General features: G+C 46.1%; 1 protein-coding gene across 8 annotated transcripts in view; it reads left to right on the plus strand.

The window, feature by feature from the left end:
* The window catches only part of spon1a (spondin 1a), a 102,284-nt gene that overhangs the window by 38,076 nt on the left and 42,020 nt on the right, over positions 1–22,188 (plus strand). The window contains exons 1-8 of one of the 8 annotated variants that reach the window (XM_079663521.1): positions 2,689–2,762; positions 3,575–3,659; positions 4,016–4,155; positions 4,304–4,650; positions 5,691–5,865; positions 5,976–6,097; positions 6,218–6,319; positions 6,398–6,503. The exons of 2 other annotated variants lie outside the window; for them this stretch is intronic. In XM_079663521.1, coding sequence (XP_079519647.1) covers positions 5,857–5,865; positions 5,976–6,097; positions 6,218–6,319; positions 6,398–6,503 — 339 coding nt within the window. In that variant the 5' untranslated portion in view covers positions 2,689–2,762; positions 3,575–3,659; positions 4,016–4,155; positions 4,304–4,650; positions 5,691–5,856. Of the gene's footprint in view, positions 1–2,688; positions 2,763–2,929; positions 3,033–3,574; positions 3,660–4,015; positions 4,156–4,303; positions 4,651–5,690; positions 5,866–5,975; positions 6,098–6,217; positions 6,320–6,397; positions 6,504–22,188 lie in introns of those variants that run through there. 5 more of the 8 variants (XM_079663520.1, XM_079663523.1, XM_079663524.1 and 2 more) reach the window with 5 other exon arrangements.

Here is a 22,188-nt window from a genome sequence, read left to right on the forward strand (position 1 = left end):
CCTGCAATGTACTGGCTGGCGTAGATATATCAGCTGCTGTGCGGTCAGCCGTGGCAGCTCCCCCTACGCAGGGACATACTGTCTCAGGCGGGGGGGACGATCTTTCACCCACATCCGGAGCGCATCGCCCTATGGGCCTGGCCCGTGAGTGGTATAATCTGAATGCAGTGGGTCTCCCGCAGAAGGTGATAAACACTATTCAGAGTGCAAGAGCTTCCTCCACTAGGTCTCTTTATGACTGTAAGTGGAGGGTGTTTGAGGACTGGTGCCTTCAAAAAGGGCACACCTCTTTTCAATGCCCTGTGGGAGTGATTTTATCATTTCTACAGGACCTAATTGATAAACACAGAGCTTTCTCCACGATCGAAGTCTACCTGGCTGCTATTGCTGCATGCCATGTGGGTTTTGAGGGTAAGACGGCCGGCCAACATCCTCTGGTCTGCCGTTTTATGAAGGGAGCTCGCAGGCTCCTTCCTGTTTCCAGGTCACTGGTGCCCTTATGGGACTTGACAGTGGTTTTAGATGGGCTCACTCGAGCCCCATTTGAACCCCTGGAAGAAGCTGACATGAAGCACCTGTCACTCAAGACAGTGCTGTTACTGGCCCTGGCATCCGCCAAGCGAGTCAGTGACATTCATGTGCTATCTGTACATCCTTCATGCACTCAGTTCGCCCGAGAGTTAACGAGAGTGTTGCTGAAGCCCAACCCTGCCTTTATACCTAAGGTGGTTGGTTCATGTAACCCCCATTGACATTGAGGCATTTCCTCCGCCGCTGTGTCCCTCCGGGGAACAGCAGCTGAATTTGCTATGTCCAGTCCGTGCTTTACGCACTTATATGGACAGATCAAAAGAGTTTCGTCATAATGACCAACTCTTTGTGTCCTGGGCTAACCCTCAGAAGGGCAAGCCTGTTACTAAGCAACGGCTCTCTCACTGGATTGTGGAGGCAATTGCTTTGGCTTACACGAGTCAGGGTCTGCAGGCACCTTCGGGTTTGCGTGCTCATTCGACTCGTGGTCTGGCTACATCCTGGGCTTTGTTCAGGGGTGTTTCCATCCAAGACATTTGTGCAGCGGCGAGCTGGTCCTCGCCGCTCACTTTTGTCCGCTTTTACAGATTAGACGTCTCTGCTCCCAGTGTGGCCCATGCAGTGCTGGGCCCCCTGCTGAGTTAGAGCTCTAACTGTTAAATTCTGGTTGGGTTTGGTGATTTTCGAGATAAGCTCGTCTGGCAATACGGGAGCTACAATATCCCATAGTGAGACATCGAACGGAGTGTTACGAATGAGAACTATAGGTTACTTACGTAATCCCAGTTCTCAGAGTAACATGAAGTGAGATGTCTCACCAGACGGCCCTCCTTGCTATGGTGAAGCGAGAAGAGGTGCTTATTTTGAATGATGCATGCGGCGTAGCGCAAGCTACTTATAGGGGGTAGATTCCCTGACGCTGACGTCAAGATCACCAGCCAATTAGGATTGGTGTAATGAGATTGATGCTTCTGTTTGCTCCGCGATGAGGCGCATCCCATAGTGAGACATCTCACTTCATGTTACTCTGAGAACTGGGGTTACGTAAGTAACCTATAGTTTGTCTGAAGCTTCTGCCTCCAAGGGAAATATTTCTCTTTTATAAGTTATTCATCAAGGATCATCATGCATCTCTTGTGGTGTTTCATGTGTTTATCTTTTCATATGTATTATTTATAATTGGAGTTACTTTATTCATTTATTTTTGAAATGTTATCTATAGAAGTCATAATTTTTATGTCACTGTCTATTTGTGCTGTTAGTGTTAAAACTGCTTTAGCTTGCAATCACAAAGAAGTTAGTTAGCAAAATGTGGAGAGGTATGGAGTATAATTAAATTATATTAATTATGCAGAGTTATCACCTGCAGTGTTTATTGGAGCAGATATGAAAATACCTGAGTGGTACACACAGTGTGGACATGGACTATGAACCCATCTGCCTCTCACATGCTTACTGTAAACAGGTTGTGTTAGATAAAGGACTAATTATATTCCTATTCCATCTGTTTTAATCTGTAGCCACAGTCATTAACATTTAGCAACACATTGCCACACAAATACCCCTAAATGTATTTGCACTGGCAACTCAATGTGACATATGTAGAGGTCACAGTGACACCTGAAGTACCGATCTCCTGAAGGAGGTTCTGGTATATGGACTAGAGACCTTCCTTATCTTTTTTAGGGCTTTCATAAGATCAAGGCCAGCTCAATACAATACACCCTCATTATAAACCGCTGAGATCTTTTATTCATGATGTGCTTGGCCTCGACAAATCTGCTTCCGTTAATGGCTCCACCTTATATGTTGTCCCTTTGTATACGAGACCATGGCTGAGGCCCCCTATTCAATGCAATCTCCATATCATTTGGTAGGTTGGGGACCTGGAGTCTGTCTAGGCATGGGTCAAACATAAGGAGACAGAATGTGATTGGAAGTAAAGGACATAGCAGAGCATCCAAAAACGACCATACACAGCAAATTCTGTGGTGTGAAATAGTGTAGGTTTTTCAGTGTCAATTATTTCGAGTTGATAAGTGTTGATTTGGGTGTTCTTTTAACACTTGCAGTGCTGAAAAAGCTCTAAGGCCGGTGTTCTTTAAGGGAGTTGATTGCATGCACTCTAGTTGGAGTTAATTACACTTCCGGTTTTAGTGTGGCTTTTTTTCTTCATCTCATGGCGGAGAACAACCTGTGTCTGGAAGGGGAGCCTACATTATTTCAAAAAGGTATGGACCAGGTATATTCAATTATTTATGCTGATCATTTTTGTATTACAAGTATGTATAAACGTCACGTAGGGTAGTGACTCGAAATGTGTCAAGGCTGGTGTGGAGGCTTTTGCTGGTATGACTCTCACTAGTATTACATTGCGCAATGTCATGTGTAATTTGCATGCAGCCATAACCATAAGCGGGAAATCGGATGCATGAGTTGCAGCTGTGTTAGCCAAAACGTTCCAAAAACGCCATTGAGTTCAGTCAGCGCGAGTGACTAAGGTAAAGATAGATAGCTACTGATTTTAGAACGGTTATTACAATTTTCAATAATATTCGTTTTACGTTGTCTTCTCTTGTTCTTACCACTCAGGGTCTAGCTGCAAGCTAGCTCTATGCTAACGCTAGCTCGATGATATCGCTAGCTCTATGCTAACGCCCTGTTGTTTACCTAGCTTGTTAACTTGCTCACTGGCTGTGGCAATTAGCTAACCAACATGTCCCATTTTATTAAGTGCCAAAACTGCTTCTGAATGAGAAGAAGACTGATTTGAGAGGCTAATCAAGCCATAGCTGTTTAGCTAACGTACGCTAGCTGTAGTCAGACACGTGGTGAGGACAGGAGGTGGCTTAACACGTTTATATCAGTAAATTAATGTACAGTTGGATCACAAAAATCTGCATGAAGAGGCTAAGTCTACTTAAATGAGTGGTTGCGTATTCAAAAAAAGAAAATAAGCTATATTGTTCCAGACAGAATCTTTTCGATGTGGCAGCTAAAAAAAGTTAATTTCTAACATTATCTCCATTGTGGTTTCTTTAAGATGTTGCTGAAGGTAAAATACCAGAGTACCAAAAAGTACATCAGGTTATATCTGGGGTTCACCTATTTGGAATTCATCAATGAAGGTGAGTAGCCATCTTGTGTAACAAAATGTACAGCTTTGCAGAAGCAAAATGATTTATGTGGTATTATTTACATAATTTTATTAGCTTTGGCCAGCGGGGACAATATGATTTTGCTGCAGGCCTTTCTTAGTTTATTTTGACTTCCAAAATAAGCTTCCTAACTCAGAAACCGTTTTCAAATTCCCTCATCTGAGTTAACTCGCTTAGTAGTTTGGTTTAAAGATGCAGTATTTAGAATGCTGTGTAGATATGACTTAAGTTTAGATTAATTAAATTGACATTCATAATATGTGCAGTTAAAAACCTGCCTCTTGTATTTTTCTCTGGTGTCACGCTAATCTTCCTATGGTCAAAAGCAAGTTTGGGCTTTCTGATGCGGCTGAACTTCAAATCTTTGATGAAACTGACACAGCAGTGGAAGAAGACATCCTTCTTGAACTGGTGGAGGCCAATCCGGATTTATGCCTGACAGTACGTGACAGCTTTTTAGGTGAATGTAAGCTAATCTGCGGCACAAACGTGTAAAGATGAGACTCCTTCAAATTTTTATTTGAAATCATCACTATATCACATGTTATCTCCTCTACTGACTGTACCACCACCAATAGCAGATTTCCTTGTTTTCTACGTTTTTTCTCCTTCAGATCATTCAACACCGCATCTTCCCTCACGGATACCATGTCACCTTCAAGTGAATCATGGCGCCTCAGGACCATAGAATCGGGCAACACGCAGTCAACAGGCTGTGCCAGCCACAGTGCCTCAAACACAAGGACCGAACCGCCCAAGATCAGCACCCACAGTGCCTCATCAGCTTGATGGAGATGCTTTTAGGGAGGCGTTATCCTTTCTTGTTCACTCTCCCGATGAAACAAGGGTGTTCGAGAAGATGAAGATAACCTTACAACATCGCCAGGACTTAGTGCGTGATTCACAGCGAACTGCAGATGTCTTTAAAACCTTTCCACGTTTTTTAGATGTCAAAGGACTGGTGAGTTTTACATTTGACTAATTTAAAGTCCAGTCTTTAAACTCTAATCTTTAATTTGGTTGGGTGTAAGCTAGTGCTGTAGCGACATATTTCCTCGTCGACGCATCGCCACACACACGTGGGTCACCCAAAACAACAACAAGCAGTTCGCAATCGCACTTTCAACACTATGGAGACTGAAACGGCTACCACCTCCTCCTCACAGGATTGCGCACGAAGCCCTGCAAAAAGCCCCCAAACAAAAACATCTCGCCCTAGGTCTTTGAAATTGAATTTATTGAAATCTCCAATATCAACGTAAGAGCTTGTTCGGGGGGTGCTAACACTTAACCATAAACTTTATCGTTTACTTTCTCCGTCTTTATATGTAGATATGACTTTTTTTCGTTAATCTCCGTCACGTTGTTTCCATAGCAACAACAACTTCCTGTCAACAGCGCTACCTCTCCTTCAAAATAAAAGTATATTCATAAATAGGAACAGCCCTAGTGTGTTGTGCAGCTTGAGTTCTGTGCACTTCGGTAGTGCTAACTATCTTATAGCTCTCTGTGCGGTTTGTTCGTGCTTGGTTGGTTAGTACTTAATGTTAGCTACCTAGCTAGCGGCGCCAGCTGTGTGTTAGTTAACGTTTGTCAGCATTTAATGTTGGATGGAATGGTAGCTAGTTTACGTCTGCAGAACACCGCTATCTAGCCGCTACTAACCCGGAACGAGTCGTTTACGAGTCAAACATAACATTAGACTAACGTTAGTCAGCTTATAGTATCAATGTATGTCAACTAACGGAGCCAAGCAATGTCCAGGCCAGGGCTGCACGGAAGCTGGTGCGCAGTTGTCATGAATGAAGTAATGTTTTTTGGTATTTATTTGAGATACATTATGTTTTTTATAAATCAAACAACAGAAAAATAATCGTTAGATTAGTCGACTAATCGATGAAATAATCGCCCGATTAATCGTTTTCAAAATAATCGTTTCTCCCCAGCACTCGTGTAAGCAATGAAATGCTTAATATATTTGCATATGTTTATAATCAACAGCTAACTCAATACTTCCTGCTGCTGTTTGGTACTGAAACAGCCTGCAAGATGTTTGAGAAGTGAGACACTGCTTTCAAGATCAAGATTATCAAAGAAGCCAAACACCTGACTCAGTTAACAGAGCTGTGTCGACTTCTGAACGCCGCTGAGACACTTGCAGAGAACGATGACACCAGTAAGCTACATGCAGTCTTGGTTATATTCCAAATAGCTAGTGCTCTTTACTTTGTGCATTTTGAGGTAGACACTGACATTTTGTTGTTGTCTGATTTCTCCTCCTGATAGGCTGGGACAGTGACATGGCTTGTCTGCTGCTACTACTCTATCTCTTGCCATCCACTGCTGGACGGAAGAGGACGAAGATCAGTCCCAGTGATGCAGTGGACAAAATGGTGCACTTCCACAAGGTATGCATGTCTCATATGTTCTTCCCCCAGCAAGAAAAGGGAAGCGAAATCTGAAAATGTTGCTAGATAACTATCTAAACTTTGACTTTACGGTGTTCATGTTATTTTTCTGTTTTTCAGTCGTGCTGCAGCATCGATGAGCACCTGCGGGGAAGAAAGGGTCAACAACCGTACATCCTTGCTGCTGGCCGAACCCGGATCCGGATTGACACCTTCTACATTGTAATCGACAAACAGCTCATCCCATGCAAAGCCACCAGCTCATCGGGTGCTTTTGACGAACTGTTCAAATCTCACTAGGTGTTCAACCTGTCCTACGAAGAGTCGTTGGTCCAGCTGTACACATTTATCCAGACAACAGTATACAACATCGACATCAACACAACAGATGAGTCTCCCAGAATCCGTGAGTTGCGGGCAAAACTCTTGAACTAGGTTCAAAACATGTACAAGTGTTTCATATCTCAAGCTGTACACAAGACTTGCCAGTCCTTGGTAAGCCATTTAAGAATGGATCACAGTTTCTATCCTAGCAGCAGGTTTAAGTTGGTTTGTGCACAAGATCGTTGTAGGCGTCAGTTTTTTATCATATTCAGGTTTCAAAAAACATTTAAATAGTGTTCATGAGGTATTTATGTCAAAGTGGTGATGCAGCAAACTCTCAGTCATGTCTACCTATTTGTCACAGTCTCCAAGGTACTTCAAAACGCCCTGTCAAATTTAAAGAGCAACTTGCAGGTTTTTTTTTTTACTACATTTATGCTTAACCTTGCCTGAAAATTACAAATGTTAATGCAGGATTTGATATGTTTTACAAAACATAAGGGCAGGAATTCAGAGGAAAAGGAGCCGTTTTGAGCTCGGCGACTAAAAACTGCTTTTTTTTAACGTCATACGTCAAACGCGTCATATTACGTCACATGGGGGAGCAACTTTCTCGGACTCGTTCTCTGCCCAATCCGCGGTAGTAGTTTGTAGTTGGTTTGAAAAAGGAAAAGAAAAGGACCGGAGCTAGTGTTCGTTCCTGGGTGCATTGTTCATCCACCTCCCTGCAGCACATACTCTCCACAGCTTTATCAGGAAAACGTATTACATCTCTCTCTCCCCCTTCGCTGCTCTCTCTCTCTCCCCTCCGGTACACGGCACCGTAAGACGTAGTGTGGAGTTGCATTAGTTAACGCTGTGGTGGCTGTACTGCTCCAGCCGTCTCCTTTGTGTTTGTTTGTTTCCCCCTGTCTGTGATGTTTGTGTGGGCGTGGTGGCTGTCACTCCTGGCTCCCGGCTCAACCTCCACTCACCTGCTGCAATCAGCTGTGCACCCTCCCCGACCACACACCTGCTTTCCATTAAGCCATTTACAACGGCATATCAACGGAGGCTCCACAACCTTTCTCCGCCAGATCGTCAAGTATCAGCCGTATCTCGCGTCTCTCCTCCGGTACACAGCACCATAGTGTGGAGTTGCATTAGGTAACGCGAGATACGGCTGATACTTGCGCATTCGTTTCTGTTATGGATCAGTATCAACAGTTCTGCCAGTAACGTTACTATATTATCAATACTACTTTAGTTCTAGCCAGTAGCGTGGGGTGGGGAAAAATTTAGGGGAAGCCAATTTTTTTTGGAGGGGAGGGGGTGGTCAATAACGTAACCAGATGAGTGATTACAGCGCCCGGTAACATTTTACACACATTTGTATCATACAGATGCAGGACTTTTACACGCCTGTTATCTAACCGACAGGTCCGCACGCACTCTCCAGCTGAAACTCTCTCGTCTTATTAATTTAAGCATTTTCTTATTAATTTATGCAGCCCCCCCCCCCCCCCCAAATGCAATACCAGCCGCTCAATGCGCAGTGCAGATTCGGTAATGAATAAATAAGAACCATTCATTCACAAACTAAATCAGGAGACCTGGGGACACAATATATACAAAAAGTAAAATCACAAAGAAAGGAAATGAAAGTCCTTACAACAATAAACTCCTGTGCACAGCTATCCGACCTTGCCAGGTATTTAACATTAATTAAAATGAAGAACAGAGAATACAATAATATAGAACACAGAATAAAATAATATAAAACACAATGTGTGTGATTATATTAAATTAAATAAACCCCACTGCATATTTACATCTGCTACACTAAGACACACGGCAAGTGCAGCAACAGTCCTCGTCTCTGTAATTAGTTCAGTCCATAGTCCAAAAGTAACAAAAAAATATAAACAATCTCATCTATTCAGGCGATCGGGCCCTATATGGGTGCTATACGCGGTGCTGATTTTCGGATAGCAGCACCCTGTGCTAATTACACAACTGCAATAAAACAACTACTTCAGACTGACTAACACCTGCAGCTAAATCCAGGCAAGCAATGCACAATAACCAACAGAACCACATCAGAAATTGCACACATAGCTACACGGGCAGTTCAGGCAACAGGTATGCCACAGAGAGAAAGGGGTGTGCATTTCACTCACCCTATTTGATGAGGAAGGCCATTCTCCTGTCTTTCATTGTGGCAAAGTATTCAATAAAAATGTCATAGAACTTCCCAGCGGCCTTTAGGTCCTCCACAACAACAGAGTCAATGGATATTGTGGCTAGGTTGACAAGTCTGTCCTGTCCACACGTGTTCCTCAGATACGTTTTGATCCTTTTTAGACAGGAAAAGGAGCGCTCTGCTGATGTGCTGGTGGCTGGTATCATGAGCATGAGCTGGAGTAGCTTGTAGACCTCGGAGAGTGTGCTCTGTAGGTCATCCTCAATAAGAAGCTGTATCAGCTCTCCTGGTGGCTTGTGAAACAACCTGTTGTTGTACAGCGTGTGCAGCTCATTCTTTAACTTCTGCTCATCAAAGAATGGATAGGTGTTGATCAGCTGAGCCAGCTCACTGCTGGGAAATGCAGCAGGCTTGCAGAACGATGCGAATGATGTGTGTTCCAGTATCCGAAAAAAGTTCAGGTGCTCCATATCTGCAAATCTTTGGGTGTCATGTGCAACACTATGCCGTCAACAATCTGGTAGTAAAGACGCCGGAAAGACACAACCGTTTCCTCGTCTCCTTCTAGTTGGTGCTGGTTAAACCCCTGCTCCAGGTCGTCCCAGCCTCGGCGACGTCGTTTACGTCGGGGCACAGGATCGCCGACTGCTTTGACCGTGTCATCGTAAATGCGACTGAATGTCTCATCTGTTCTTGTGGCTTTGAGAGCGCTGAGAGTGATCATGATCCGATCCTGGCATTATTTGATGTCCACCGTCTTGCTTTGCAGTACCTGGAAGAGTGGTTCTGTGAATCCGAAAATGGACTGAAAGATCCCGAGCAGGAAGGTAAAGTCAAAATCCTCAAGTTTTTGCTTCAAGGAAGCACTCTGTGCAATGGTCTCTTTGTCCCATCCCGGCTCTGTCATTATCCTGTCCAAAGCGATACAGAGCGACCCGCGTCCTTCATGGATGGCGTGTACTGCGCGGCTTTTAAAGTTCCACCTCACAGCAGTACCCCCTGGTACACGCACAGCTCGATCAACTTCAGACAGTAGTGCTGATCTCTTACATGAACGTGAGAAAAAATTGTGGAAGGCATCGAGATTGGCTGTTAGAGCTGCCAGCGGCCTCATTGTGTCCCCTGAATGCTTGCTCTTGACGCGCAAGGTACAGGGCAGCAATGATGAGTTTCCTCAGAATATCCTGATTCTTTTTGACTTGTTCGTTGTGCTTCTTTGTGCTAATGGTTCTTGCTACATCCAGAGCCTCGTCAATCCTGACGCGTCCAAAAAGCTTTAATTTCACAGCACAATCTATATGATCTTCGGATTTACCGTGCCTCTCAATTGCCCGTGACAAGTTGGCAAGGTCGATGAATCCTGAAGTTGCCCAAGGATTGTTCAGGGAGCACGAATTCTTGTCAAAAAGAAGACATGGCCAGCAAAATAGACGCTGAAGTTTAGCGCTTCCAGTTTCGGTGCGGACATAATTGTCCTCATTGAATGTCCGATTCACTCCCTTATTCCTCTGTGTACAGAGCTTGAGTGTGGGCGTTGGCCTGTCATCTGCTTTAATTTTTAGTTGCTGTTGTAGCGGAAGTTTAGTGAAGTTATGCTTAATTAAGTACGCCAAATCTCCTCCCTCCATAATGCTTAATTTGCTTGATAATTTCTAATGGCGGTGATGACAGTTACAGTACTACGTAGTAAAACTGATGTTGATTCGATTTGATTGGATTGTGAGGAATGGGATTTTGCCTCACAATCCAATCAAATCGCCAGCCTCCAGGGGAAGCCGGAGGCGGCCTGCTTCCCTTGGCATGGCCCTGACCAATCACAGGTTGGCAGGGGCATGACGTGGGCCTCATCTGATTGTTCAATCCCTCAATTTGTTTTCACCAAGGGAAGCCAGATTTGGCTGGCCTCCTCTCGCAACAGTGAATGCAATCTACTGTTTCACCATAACATCTAGAGGGGCGCTGTTTGTTTCACTATTTGTAAAATACTCAATGAGAATGGGGGAGAGACGGTCCGGCAGGAACACACAGCAAAGGAGAATTACCGAAACAAAACAGTGTGTGTATTTATTTATTTAAATTATAACTACAATCCGAAACTTGGCCTCCGGGAGAAAACGCCACTGGTTATAGCCTGATATATGATAGCTAACTTTACAATGTTGTGATGTGACCGACGTTAGCTAACATTAACTGTAGCTAACGCCGGTCACTCACCAAGACAGCTGCTCTGTTCTCCACTGGTTCTCCACACACTAAAGCTCCATTTCTCTCCGATGGCCGTTATTTTTTCTAATCCTTGGCTGCTCCTGGTCTCTTGGATGCATAGCAGGCTCATAATTATAATCATATGCATTTGAATATATATTTTCAGCCTCTTCTGTGTCTAAACTAGCATTGCGATCCATGTTTATTCATACGTTAGACCGGCCGCTCTCCCCCATGTTACGTCACACGCGGGAAGTCACGTCCGGAGGCTTTTTTATGCGGAAGTGAAAATGTCACACTAAAGGCCCAGATACACCGGCCCGAAATCGGCAGTAAATGGGAGTTTCAATGGACGGGAGTGAAAATGGAAAGAAAAACGCTCTTTGTTGTTTGTTTATATCACGGAGTCTGTGAGAGACAGCAAGCGCATTTCGTGGCATCTGCGGGCAGTGGCAAGTACTTCCGGCATCTGCCACGGAGGCCGCTACTCCGTGGTATCTGTGGCAAGTATATGCCACAGATGTGGTATCTGTGGCAAGTATATGCCACAGATGCCACAACTTGCCGTGGCAAGTATATGCCACAACCATTCCACAACTTGCCGTGGCAAGTATATGCCACAACTTAGATATGCCACAACTTGCCGTGGCAAGTATATGCCACAACTTGCCGTGGCAAGTAAATGCCACAAGTTAAGAGTTAAGAGAAGGTTTACGGTAGCTGCCACTCGCCTTCCGTGGCAAATGCTGATATTTAAACCCGTATTTATCGCGTAAAATTTCGCTGTTTTGGCATGACTTTATCGGACTGATCTGTACAAAAGACTGATGATCTGTTACTGATGGTCCGATCATATTTTTCAAAAAGATTAAACATTATATGTTCTATAGATTTTACTTGGAGAACGTGGTTTGTTAAAATAAATAAACGTGCTATTTTTATGATAATACTCAAGATATATTATTAGTAAGTTGACATAAAGATCTAACATTGTTGACCAGAGGTGGGAAATAGGCTAACTTGTATACTCAAGTACTGTACTTGTGATTTAGAAATAGCCTACTTGTACTTTAGTTGAGTATGTAAATGGTATGTTACGTGGTAGGCTACTTACCCCACTACAATTCAGAGGTAAATTGTGTAATTGTAGCCTATTCCCCTACATTTATTTAATACGCTACCTTTAGTTACTTACTACAGATTCTGATTAATGATGATACATATAATCAAGTCTTAAATCAGACTTTATAGTTACTCCTGGAGTAAATTCACAAGATACCCTACTACAGTATACAAAGTCATTAAAACTAGCTGCACCTTTACCAGCTTTGAGAACACTTTCATGATCAATCATTATAATGAAAACATGTGATATGCACTTTAAGTATATTGTTATGCTAATCATTTTGCGCTTTTACTTGAGTAACATTTTAATGCATGACTTTTACTTGTAACAGAGTATTCCAACATTTAGGTTGGCTACTTCTACTTTTACTTCACACTAGAACCGCCAGGGGTCGCTGTATAGCCTACCTAAAACCACCAACGTGTCAAATGAACGAATGCATTGGTTTTCAAGGTACAATATTATTTTATTTATCATACTAGAACACAATGAGTGTTGCCACTACTCACCGTGGCATGTGCCTTGGCATTTGTGGCATCTCCCACAGAGGCCACTACTCTGTGGCATCTGTGGCAAGTATATGCCACAGATGCCACAACTTGCCGTGGCAAGTATATGCCACAACTTGCCGTGGCAAGTAAATGCCACAGATGCCACAACTTGCCGTGGCAAGCATATGCCACAACTTGCCGTGGCAAGTATATGCCACAACTTGCTGTGGCATTTGCACATGCTGAATGGGAGTTGCCACAAGATGCCAGAGTTAAGAGAAGTTTTACGGTAGCTGCCACTCGCCTTCCGTGGCAAATGCTGATATTTAAACTCGTATTTATCGTGTAAAATGTCGCTGGACTATAACAGGACTGATGTGCAATCTCTATTTTTCAAAAAGATAATAAATTATCATTTATATTCAATTTTACTTGGAATAGCCTACTTGGTTTGCTAAAATAAACAAACGTGCTATATCTATGATAGTAGGCTAAACATAGGCCTATATTGTAATAAAAAAAGAAATATTGGCAAATGAGCGTTGCAACGCAAGCCCTTGGCAATTGTCGCTTCTTGAGGGGAGTTTCCACTGCTTGCTACGATAACCAGGTGTATTGTTACTAGTAAAGACAAATAATTAAAAAATAAATATCTGTATTGACACAGCAACGTGTACAATGGTGTTATTAGACTTGGCTACTGACTTAGGGCAGCTGTAACTGATTGCATTTGCCACTGCTAGTGAGATGCTAAGATTTATATTTTATAAATGAGGCAAAGGACAGTTATCTTTTGATTGTACACATGTATAAATGTGTTATTTTAAATCCAGGCATATGTACTTAATTTGTATTATTTTCGTTGTTAATAAACAGATTAATGTCATTGTATCTGTTTTGTTGTTTAATATTTTAATTCTGGTTGAACATTTTTATTTAAATGCTTCAGATTATTCTTATTAGATATTGATATCAGTGAATCTAAACAAACCATGTTATTCCGTTAAGACAATCATGACAGTATATTAAAAATCGAGACACAATGCATGCTTTTTTATCCTCCCTTTTATTGCGTTTTGAAACTGGCGAACAATTTATATTGTTCGAGTTCTTGACAGAACGCTGAGTCATGCTCATCCGTCTCCCCTTGCCAGCTTTTCAGTGCTTGTAGGCTTTGCGCTTGGTTGTCCTTATCCTTATAGCACAAGTAGGCTATTTCTAAATCACAAGTACAGTAGGCTACTTGAGTATACAAGTTAGCCTATTTCCCACCTCTGGTCAACAATGTTAGATCTTTATGTCAACTTACTAATAATATATCTTGAGTATTATCATAAAAATAGCACGTTTATTTATTTTAACAAACCACGTTCTCCAAGTAAAATCTATAGAACATATAATGTTTAATCTTTTTGAAAAATAGAGATCGGACCATCAGTAACAGATCATCAGTCTTGTGTACAGATCAGTCCGATAAAGTCATGCCAAAACAGCGACATTTTACGCGATAAATACTGGTTTAAATATCAGCATTTGCCACGGAAGGCGAGTGGCAGCTACCATAAACCTTCTCTTAACTTGTTGCATTTACTTGCCACGGCAAGTTGTGGCATATACTTGCCACGGCAAGTTGTGGCATGGTTGTGGCATATAGTTCTGTCATATACTTGCCACAGATACCACATCTGTGGCATATACTTGCCACAGATACCACGGAGTAGCGGCCTCTGTGGCAGATGCCGGAAGTACTTGCCACTGCCTGCAGATGCCACGAAATGAGCCAGGCCCTACTGGAGTCTGTTCTTCTTCTCTGTCTTCCGGTTGCTGCCTCTTTTGAATGATGAAGAAACACTACCGCCGCCTGCTGGTAAGGAGAGTTATTGCCACTCACGCATGCGCAGTTCATACGTGCTCGGCTCGGATTTGCGGTGTGTTCCAGTGCGCGAAGTCGGCAGATACGCAGGAGAGTCCGGCGACGCAACAGTCGGTGTCGGCGTCGGCGACTTCTTAGGTGACTGGCCGGTGTATCTGGGCCTTAAAACGACGCACTATGGGATATTGAGACTCCCGCATTGCCAGACATGCTTATCTCGAAAATCACCAACACAAAAACAGAACTTAACAGGTAGAACCCTGTCCCAATACGGGGCCCAGCACTGCGCGGGCCACACTTGGAGCAGAAACATCTAGCCTGTAAAAGCGGACAAAAGTGAGCGGCGAGGACCAGCTCGCTGCTGCACAAATGTCTTGAATGGAAACACCCTTGAACAAAGCCCAGGATGTAGCCAATCCACGAGTAGAATGAGCGCGCAGGCCCGTTGGTGCCTGCAAACCCTGGCTCGTATAAGCCAGAGCAATCGCCTCCACAATCCAGTGGGAGAGCCGTTGCCTGGTAACGGGCTTGCCCTTATGAGGGTTAGCCCAAGATACAAAGAGTTGGTCATTGCACTGAAACTCTTTCGACCTGTCCATATAAGTGCGCAAAGCACGAACCGGGCAAAGCAAATTCGGCCGCTGTTCCCCAGAGGAACCTAGCGGTGAAGGAAATGCCTCAAGGTCAATGGGAGTGCATGAGCCAACCACCTTAGGCACAAAGGCCGGGTTGGGCTTAAGCAATACTCTCGTTTGCCCCGGGGCAAACTGAGTACACGAAGGATGCACAGAGAGCGCGTGAATATCACTGACTCGTTTGGCAGATGCCAGAGCCAGTAACAACACTGTCTTCAGTGACAGGTGCTTCATGTCAGCGTCTTCCAGGGGTTCAAATGGAGCTCGAGCGAGCCCATCTAAAACCACTGTCAAGTCCCACAGGGGCACCAATGACCTGGAAACGGGGAGGAGCCGGCGAGCCCCTTTCATAAAACGGCAGACCAAGGGATGTTGGCTAGCCGTCTTTCCCCCAAAGCCCACATGGCATGCGGCAATAGCAGCCAGGTACACTTTGATCGTTGAGAAAGCTCTGTGTTTATCAATCAGATCCTGTAGAAATGATAGAATCACACAGACAGGGCATTGAAAAGAGATGTGTTTCTTTTGAAGACACCACTCCTCAAACACCCTCCACTTACAGTCATAGAGAGACCTGGTGGAGGAAGCCCTTGCACTCTGAATAGTGTTTATCACTTCCTGAGGGAGCCCCACTGTACTCAGGTTATACCACTCACGGGCCAGGCCCATAGCGCCAGGCGCTCTGGGTGTGGGTGAAAAATCTTCCCCCCGGCCTGAGATAGTATGTCCCTGCGTAGCGGGAGCTGCCACAGCTGTCCGCACAGCAGCTGATATATCTCCGCCAGCCAGTACATTGCAGGCCAGTGTGGAGCTATCAGGATCAGTGTGTGGCGTTGTTCTCTCACTCTGGCCAGAGTTGGAGGTATTAGAGCCAGGGGTGGGAACGCGTACAGAAGGGCCGGGGGCCAAACGTGCGCGAGCGCGTCCACGCCTAACGGTGCATTTAGATCGCGCATTGAAAAGAACAGCTGACATTGAGCATTTTCTTTTGATGCGAACAGATCTACCGCGGCCCGGCCGTAACGCACCCACAGCTGACTCACAATCGTTGGATGTAGAGTCCAGTCTGCGTATAGTGGTGCACCTCTGGACAGCAGATCTGCCCCGAGGTTCATCACTCCCGGTACGTGTGTCGCTCTCAGAGAGAGGAGACGTCCGCAGCTCCATAAGATCAGTTTGCGTGCCAGCATGTGTAACTGTAGAGAACGCAAACCCCCTTGGCGGTTTATATACGATATTTTGGTCGTGTTGTCTGTCCTCACGAGGACATGATGTCCCCTGAGAAAAGGCAGAAAGCGTCTTAGGGTGAGAAACACCGCTAAGAGCTCCAGATCATTTATGTGTGACCGTTGGAGGTCTCTGCTCCAGAGACCCCTCACAGGTCGACCTTCGTATATGCCCCCCCCAGCCCGTCAGACATGCGTCCGTGGTGACCACCTGCCGCGATAAGACAGCACCCATAGGCACGCCTCGCACCAGGAAAGTCGGGTGCAGCCAGTGGCGTAGCGCCGTTACGCAGTGCACAGTGACCATCACTCTCCGCGCGCCATGACGCGCGGGGTTTAGTCTGAGGGCAGCTACCCAGCGCTGAAATTCCCTCATGTGTAAGTGGCCCAGACGTACTACTAGGATGGCTGACGCCATGAGCCCCAGTAACCGCAGACACGATCTGAAGAGAACATATTTGCGTGGCTGGAAACGAGCGAGGCAAGCCCTGAAGGCTCTCACTCTCTCCGCTGACAGGCGGGCTGTGAAGGGCACCGAGCTCAGGCGTAAGCCCAGGAAGAGCACCGACTGGGCTGGGGACAACATGCTCTTTTCTGTGTTTATTACAAAACCCAGGTCGAGCAGGTGTTTCATGAGGATATTCGTCTGCATAATAGCCTCCTGCTCCGACTGTGCCAGAAGGAGCCAGTCGTCTAAATAGGTTGCCAGGCGAATACCCTGTTGTCTTAACGGGGCTATCGCTGCTTCCGTACATCGCACAAACACCCGTGGGCTGAGAGACAGACCGAAGGGAAGCACTCTGTACTCGTAACAGACACCCTGAAAAGCGAACCTCAGATATTTCCTGTGTGGATAATATACTGGGATGTGAAAATACGCGTCTTTCAGGTCGATTGATGTGAACCAATCGTCCTGACGCACGAGACGCAGCAGGGATGTGTGAGTGAGCATCCGGAATTTGTATTTTCTGAGATACCCGTTCAGAGCCCTTAAATCTAGGATGGGGCGAATTCCATTCCCTCCCCGTTTGGGAACGAGGAAATATTTGGAATAGAAGCCGCTCTGACTCCGTTTGGAGGGTACGATGGATATGGCTTTCTTTTCTAGTAGCGAGAGAATCTCCTGCTCTAGAATGTGAGCCGACGCTCCCCGGGCATGTGATTGCACAATGCCCGAGAAGCGAGGGGGGGTGACAGCGAATTGGAGTCTGTAGCCCCGTGATATCGTCTTGAAAACCCAAGCAGAGCATGTGAGCATTTTCCACCTTTCGCTCCTCAGAGCGAGCGGGGATGTCACCATATCTCTGTTGTCTGCACCCTGTGACCGCATTGGTTGTGTTATGGCGCCCTCTAGTGTCTGAACACGGTGGCGCTCTAGGGTGACAACCTCGGTCGACACTGCGCATGCGCGCGGTGATGGTGCGTTCACAGACCCGGCCACCGTCCGCATTCCGAGAGAGGCGTTCATAGCCACTCTCAGAAGCGGGGCAGTCACCTGACTGTTTATTGACATTATTAGTTGTCTTTTTAATATTTTCGACTGTGCCCTTGGCTTTAAGCCTGGAAGCAACAGTGGCAAACATTTTATTTTTAGACCCTTGTGTGTGTTTGTGTGACTTGAACGACTGGCAGGAACTGTTGTCGGTGTTGTGAAGTCTGCTTCCCTCATGGCGCGAACTGGAGGATGACGTGCAGTCATCACCCGAGGCGGCGGGAAGGCGGGAGCGTGGTGGTCCCCCGGAAACACATGGGTGCTGGATACGTGCGGAACACGATCCAGGGCTGAAAGAGAACAGGAAACCTCCAGCCCTTTCCCCGAGGGGGGGAGGGAAGGCTGTCAGGCTGCCCTCTTCTTCTTCCTCGCCTGGTGACTGAAAGTCTGGGTCGGCGGCGCCTGTGTGGCTGCTGCCGGGACCGGGGACTTTCTTGGCCAATTCGTCCGCGCCTCGTGTCTCGGTGGGAGACCGGGGGCGGGCTGTGGCTTCTGCCATCTCGGGACCTTGAACAGGGCCGAGTGCGGGGTAGCCTGGGAGAAGGTCCGTCGCAGGACCGTTGGGGGCGGCGGCTGGGCTTTCCGAGGGAGGCAAAGCTGGAGAGCTTCATCCTCCTTCTTCTTGGCCTCACACCGTTGTTGCATGGAGGCAAGAGCGGAGCCGAATATGCCCTCAGGGACGATTGGCATGTCCAACACGTCCTCCTTTTCCCGGTCGGGGAGGTCTGTCAGGTTCAGCCATCTGGCTCTCTCCTGCACCACCATCATCCCCAGCGATTTGCCTGTGGCCTGGACTGCACAGCGCTGTACGCGGAGGCAAATGTCTGTGATCGCCATGATCTCCTCCCACACGGCCGGTTCAGGTTTCACCGTCATGTCCGCACACAGCTCCGCTTGGTACGCGGTTAGCATGGAGGAGACATTCAGCGCCCTGACGGACAAAGCAGCCGCTTTGTAGGCCCGTTCAGTCATTGCGGACTGGAACCGGTCCGCCTTTGTCGGCAGTGTGGGGTTCCTGCTCGGGGCCGCCGACAACCGCGGTTGGAGGTGGGCTGCCACAAGCGGCTCCATAGGAGGCATGCGGAGTAACCCAAGCTTCTCCATGCCCTCACAGTCCAGAGAGGAGGCTCCCTGGATTGGGGCCTTGCTGCTGAAGGGGCGGTCTCTCCAGGAGACCGACACCTCGTCCAGCAGCTCTGGAAATACGGGGAGAAGTTGCCTGGTCAGCCTCGCGGCTTGGGGCAAGTTCTTTCCCTCGTATCTAGACCTGGAGGGCTCTCTGGCCGCTTCAGGCCAGGGGATGTCCAGCTTGGATGCAGCGCGTTGGCACACGGCCTGCAGGTCCATGCTGAGGCGGGGGAGCGGTGGCTCGCCTTCGCCCGGGGAGGCGGACATGGCCCCAGGCTTGGCAGCCTGGGCAGACGAGACGAAGATGTCATCTTCGCCCTCGTCTGAGTCGGAAAGAAGAAACTCCGGGGCGTATTCTCCTTCCTCCTCCTCATAGTCCAGCTCCAGGACATCCTCCGCGGGTGAGACCATGGTGAGGTCCAGTTGGGAGCCCCAGCTTGACACAGCACGGGGCCCCCTTCCCGCGGCTGCCGCCGCCACCGAGTCCCAGCTTGACACAGCGCGGGACCCGGCACCCGTGGCGGTCGCCACCATGCCCTGCTCGCCGGCCGGCGAGTTTACAGGCATGAGGAGGTCTCGGACCGGCATGCTAGCTTGGCGTGCTAGCCGGCGGCGGCGGCTTTTGGCGGTAAAGCGGGAACAATGCCCGCACGCGCCGGGAGTGTCGATAGCCTCCTGGGCATGTTGCAGCCCGAGGCAAGACGAGCAGACCTGGTGTGAGTCAGTACTCGATATCTTCAGCCCGCAGCCGCAGAGCCGAGCCTCCGACACTCCATCTCCTCTGGTGTGAGGGAGGGAAGAGTCCATCCTAGCTAGCCTTGGTGCGGCGTAGAAGGGACAAACGAGCAACAGGCGTGTTACCGTTTGCGGGAAAAAATCCAAAAACCTTACCGTTATCCGTTGGAAAAAAACGGCAGGGTAGATTCTGATATTAACTGGAGTGTTAATAAAGGGAATTCCCGTGCGAAGCAAAAGTAGCTGGCGAGCGTCCGTCGACCGAAGGTTAGCTTCGTAAATCAGTATGTGGACCGTTAAGCTAGCTAGCTACTGATCTTTCTCGAGATGTGCTCCGAAGCGAGAAGAGGTGTTTGAATGACGCCTGCGTCGTGGCGCAAGCTACTTATAGGGTTGGTGGATTCCCTGACGTTGGCGTCAAGATCACCAGCCAATCAGGATTGGCGTAATGAGATTGATGCTTCTGGTGCATACGCGTTGAGGCGCATCCCATAGTGAGACATCGAACGGAGTGTTATGAATGAGAACTATCAGATAGCGCTGTGGGCGGGTTATTGCTTGTGTACACAGAGTGGTGACTGCAGCCAGAGAAACGGCCGCATCAGAGCCAAAGTTTTATCGGCAATTTGATTTTTAAAAAAAGGCCCATACCGATTATCGGTCAAATGCGGAATATCGGCCCCGATAATCGGCCTGATTATCTGCTGCTATTACTGCAGATAATCAACATATTTTCTCCTTCTTTGACATTAGGCATGACTGTGCTTTTGAAACATTTGATAATGGAACATCATAAGCTAATTCCAAAACATCACTTTATGATACACTATCCAGCTTGTATTAGAAAAATAGGACCCCTGATACATATGTGGAGCATGAGATTTGAAGCAAAATACAAAGTCTTCAAAAAAACTTGAAAATAAAAAACTTCATATAAATATTTTGAAATCAAATACAAATGTAATAGAGTTTTATAAGTTTTGTCTCAAATATAGTTTGATAAATATATGTAGGCAGCGTCTAACCAACATTTGTATTTTCTACTGTAAACAGTTTTATCATGTGTTACCATCACCATTAGTCTACAATAGCTTTTCACAAGAGCCGGGAAGAAGGCAATGATTTATTATCCAGCAACACTGTTTTTGTCCCGCTACAGCTTTTGCAAATTCCAGGTTATTGCTTATTCCATTACTTTGAGTGCAGCATCTGTCATTTCTAATGTTGCATTATTTTGTCTCAAATGCATTAAAAAGCTCATTATTCTCCGCCTCTCTCTGTATGAGCACCCAAACACTAATAATAGTTACTCTGTGGGTATGATTCTTCCCTGCTTGTAGAAAGAACTCAACATTTATTTTATCGGCTTACACTGGCTTCATATTGGATGAAGGAGCAGTGAAGCCGGCCGGTGGTTATTGTAGTGTACAGAAAGTTTGACTTGTCCATTATAAAAACAGCTTTGTTGTTTCTGTTTGATGTGTTGGTAGTTTTCATGCTGGCTACAGCATCCAAACCTTTCTCCAAAGTACATGCAGTACTTTGAAGCTAATGTGCTTGCAGGATTCTTGCAGTTTTGAATTCTTATGAGCATGGTTGATTGCATCAGCTAAACTAAATGTTATGTAATATTGATTATGCCTACAACACGGCAATCACATACCCACATTTACGGACAGTGTTTTTCGTACACTTACATAACTCTCAGTACATAAACTTTTTGTAAACTTTTTACACCTTTATGGTTAAATTACATTTCTGATTAAATGTTTGCTTCCTTAGATGTCATTTTGCCTTAAAGAGCATCTTGCAGGTTTTTATTTATTCTACATTTATGCTTACACTTGCTTGAAAATTACAATTAAAAAAGTGAATGAAGGATTTGATATGTTTTACGAGACATAAGGGCAGGAATTCAGAGGGAAAGGGGCAATTTTGAGCTCTGCTCTTAAAAACGGCTTTTTTTTAAGGTCATACGTCAAACGCGTCATATACATCACAAAGGGTAAACATCTCCGCTCTCTGACCGCTGGTATAGTAGAGTTGCGTTGAGTAGAGCGGTTGTGTTTTAAGGAGCTGGTAATTTTCGGTAGTTTTACATTGTATTTCACCATTTGTAATCATGGTGCAGTATTGTGTTTGTGCAGGTTGCACAAATACCAGCCTGTCAGGACATCGAGTCCACAGTAAAAAGGACCGGAGCTAGCGTTCGTTCCTGGGTGCGTTGTGCATCCACCTCCCTGCAGCACATACTCTCCACAGCTTTATCAGGAAACCGTATTACTTCTCTCTCCGCCAGATCGTCAAGTATCAGCCGTATCTCGCGTCTCCCCTCCGGTACACAGCACCGTAGTGTGGAGTTGCATTAGGTAACGCGAGATACGGCTGATACTTGCGCATGAGTTTCTTTTATGGATCATTATCAACAGTCGTGCCAGTAATGTTACTATATTATCAATGCTACTTTAGTTATAGCCTGATATATGATAGCTAACTTTACAATGTTGTGATGTGACGTTAGCTAACATTCTGTAGCTAACGCCGGTCACTCACCAAGATAGCTGCCCAGTTATCCACTGGTTCTCGTCACACCACCGCTCAATTTCTCTCCGATGGCAGTTATTTCTTCTAATCCTTGGCTGCTCCTGGTCTCTTGGACGCCTATCAGGCTCAT

Source organism: Notothenia rossii (assembly GCF_949606895.1).
Source record: "Notothenia rossii genome assembly, chromosome: 2".
Lineage (NCBI taxonomy): Eukaryota > Metazoa > Chordata > Actinopteri > Perciformes > Nototheniidae > Notothenia > Notothenia rossii.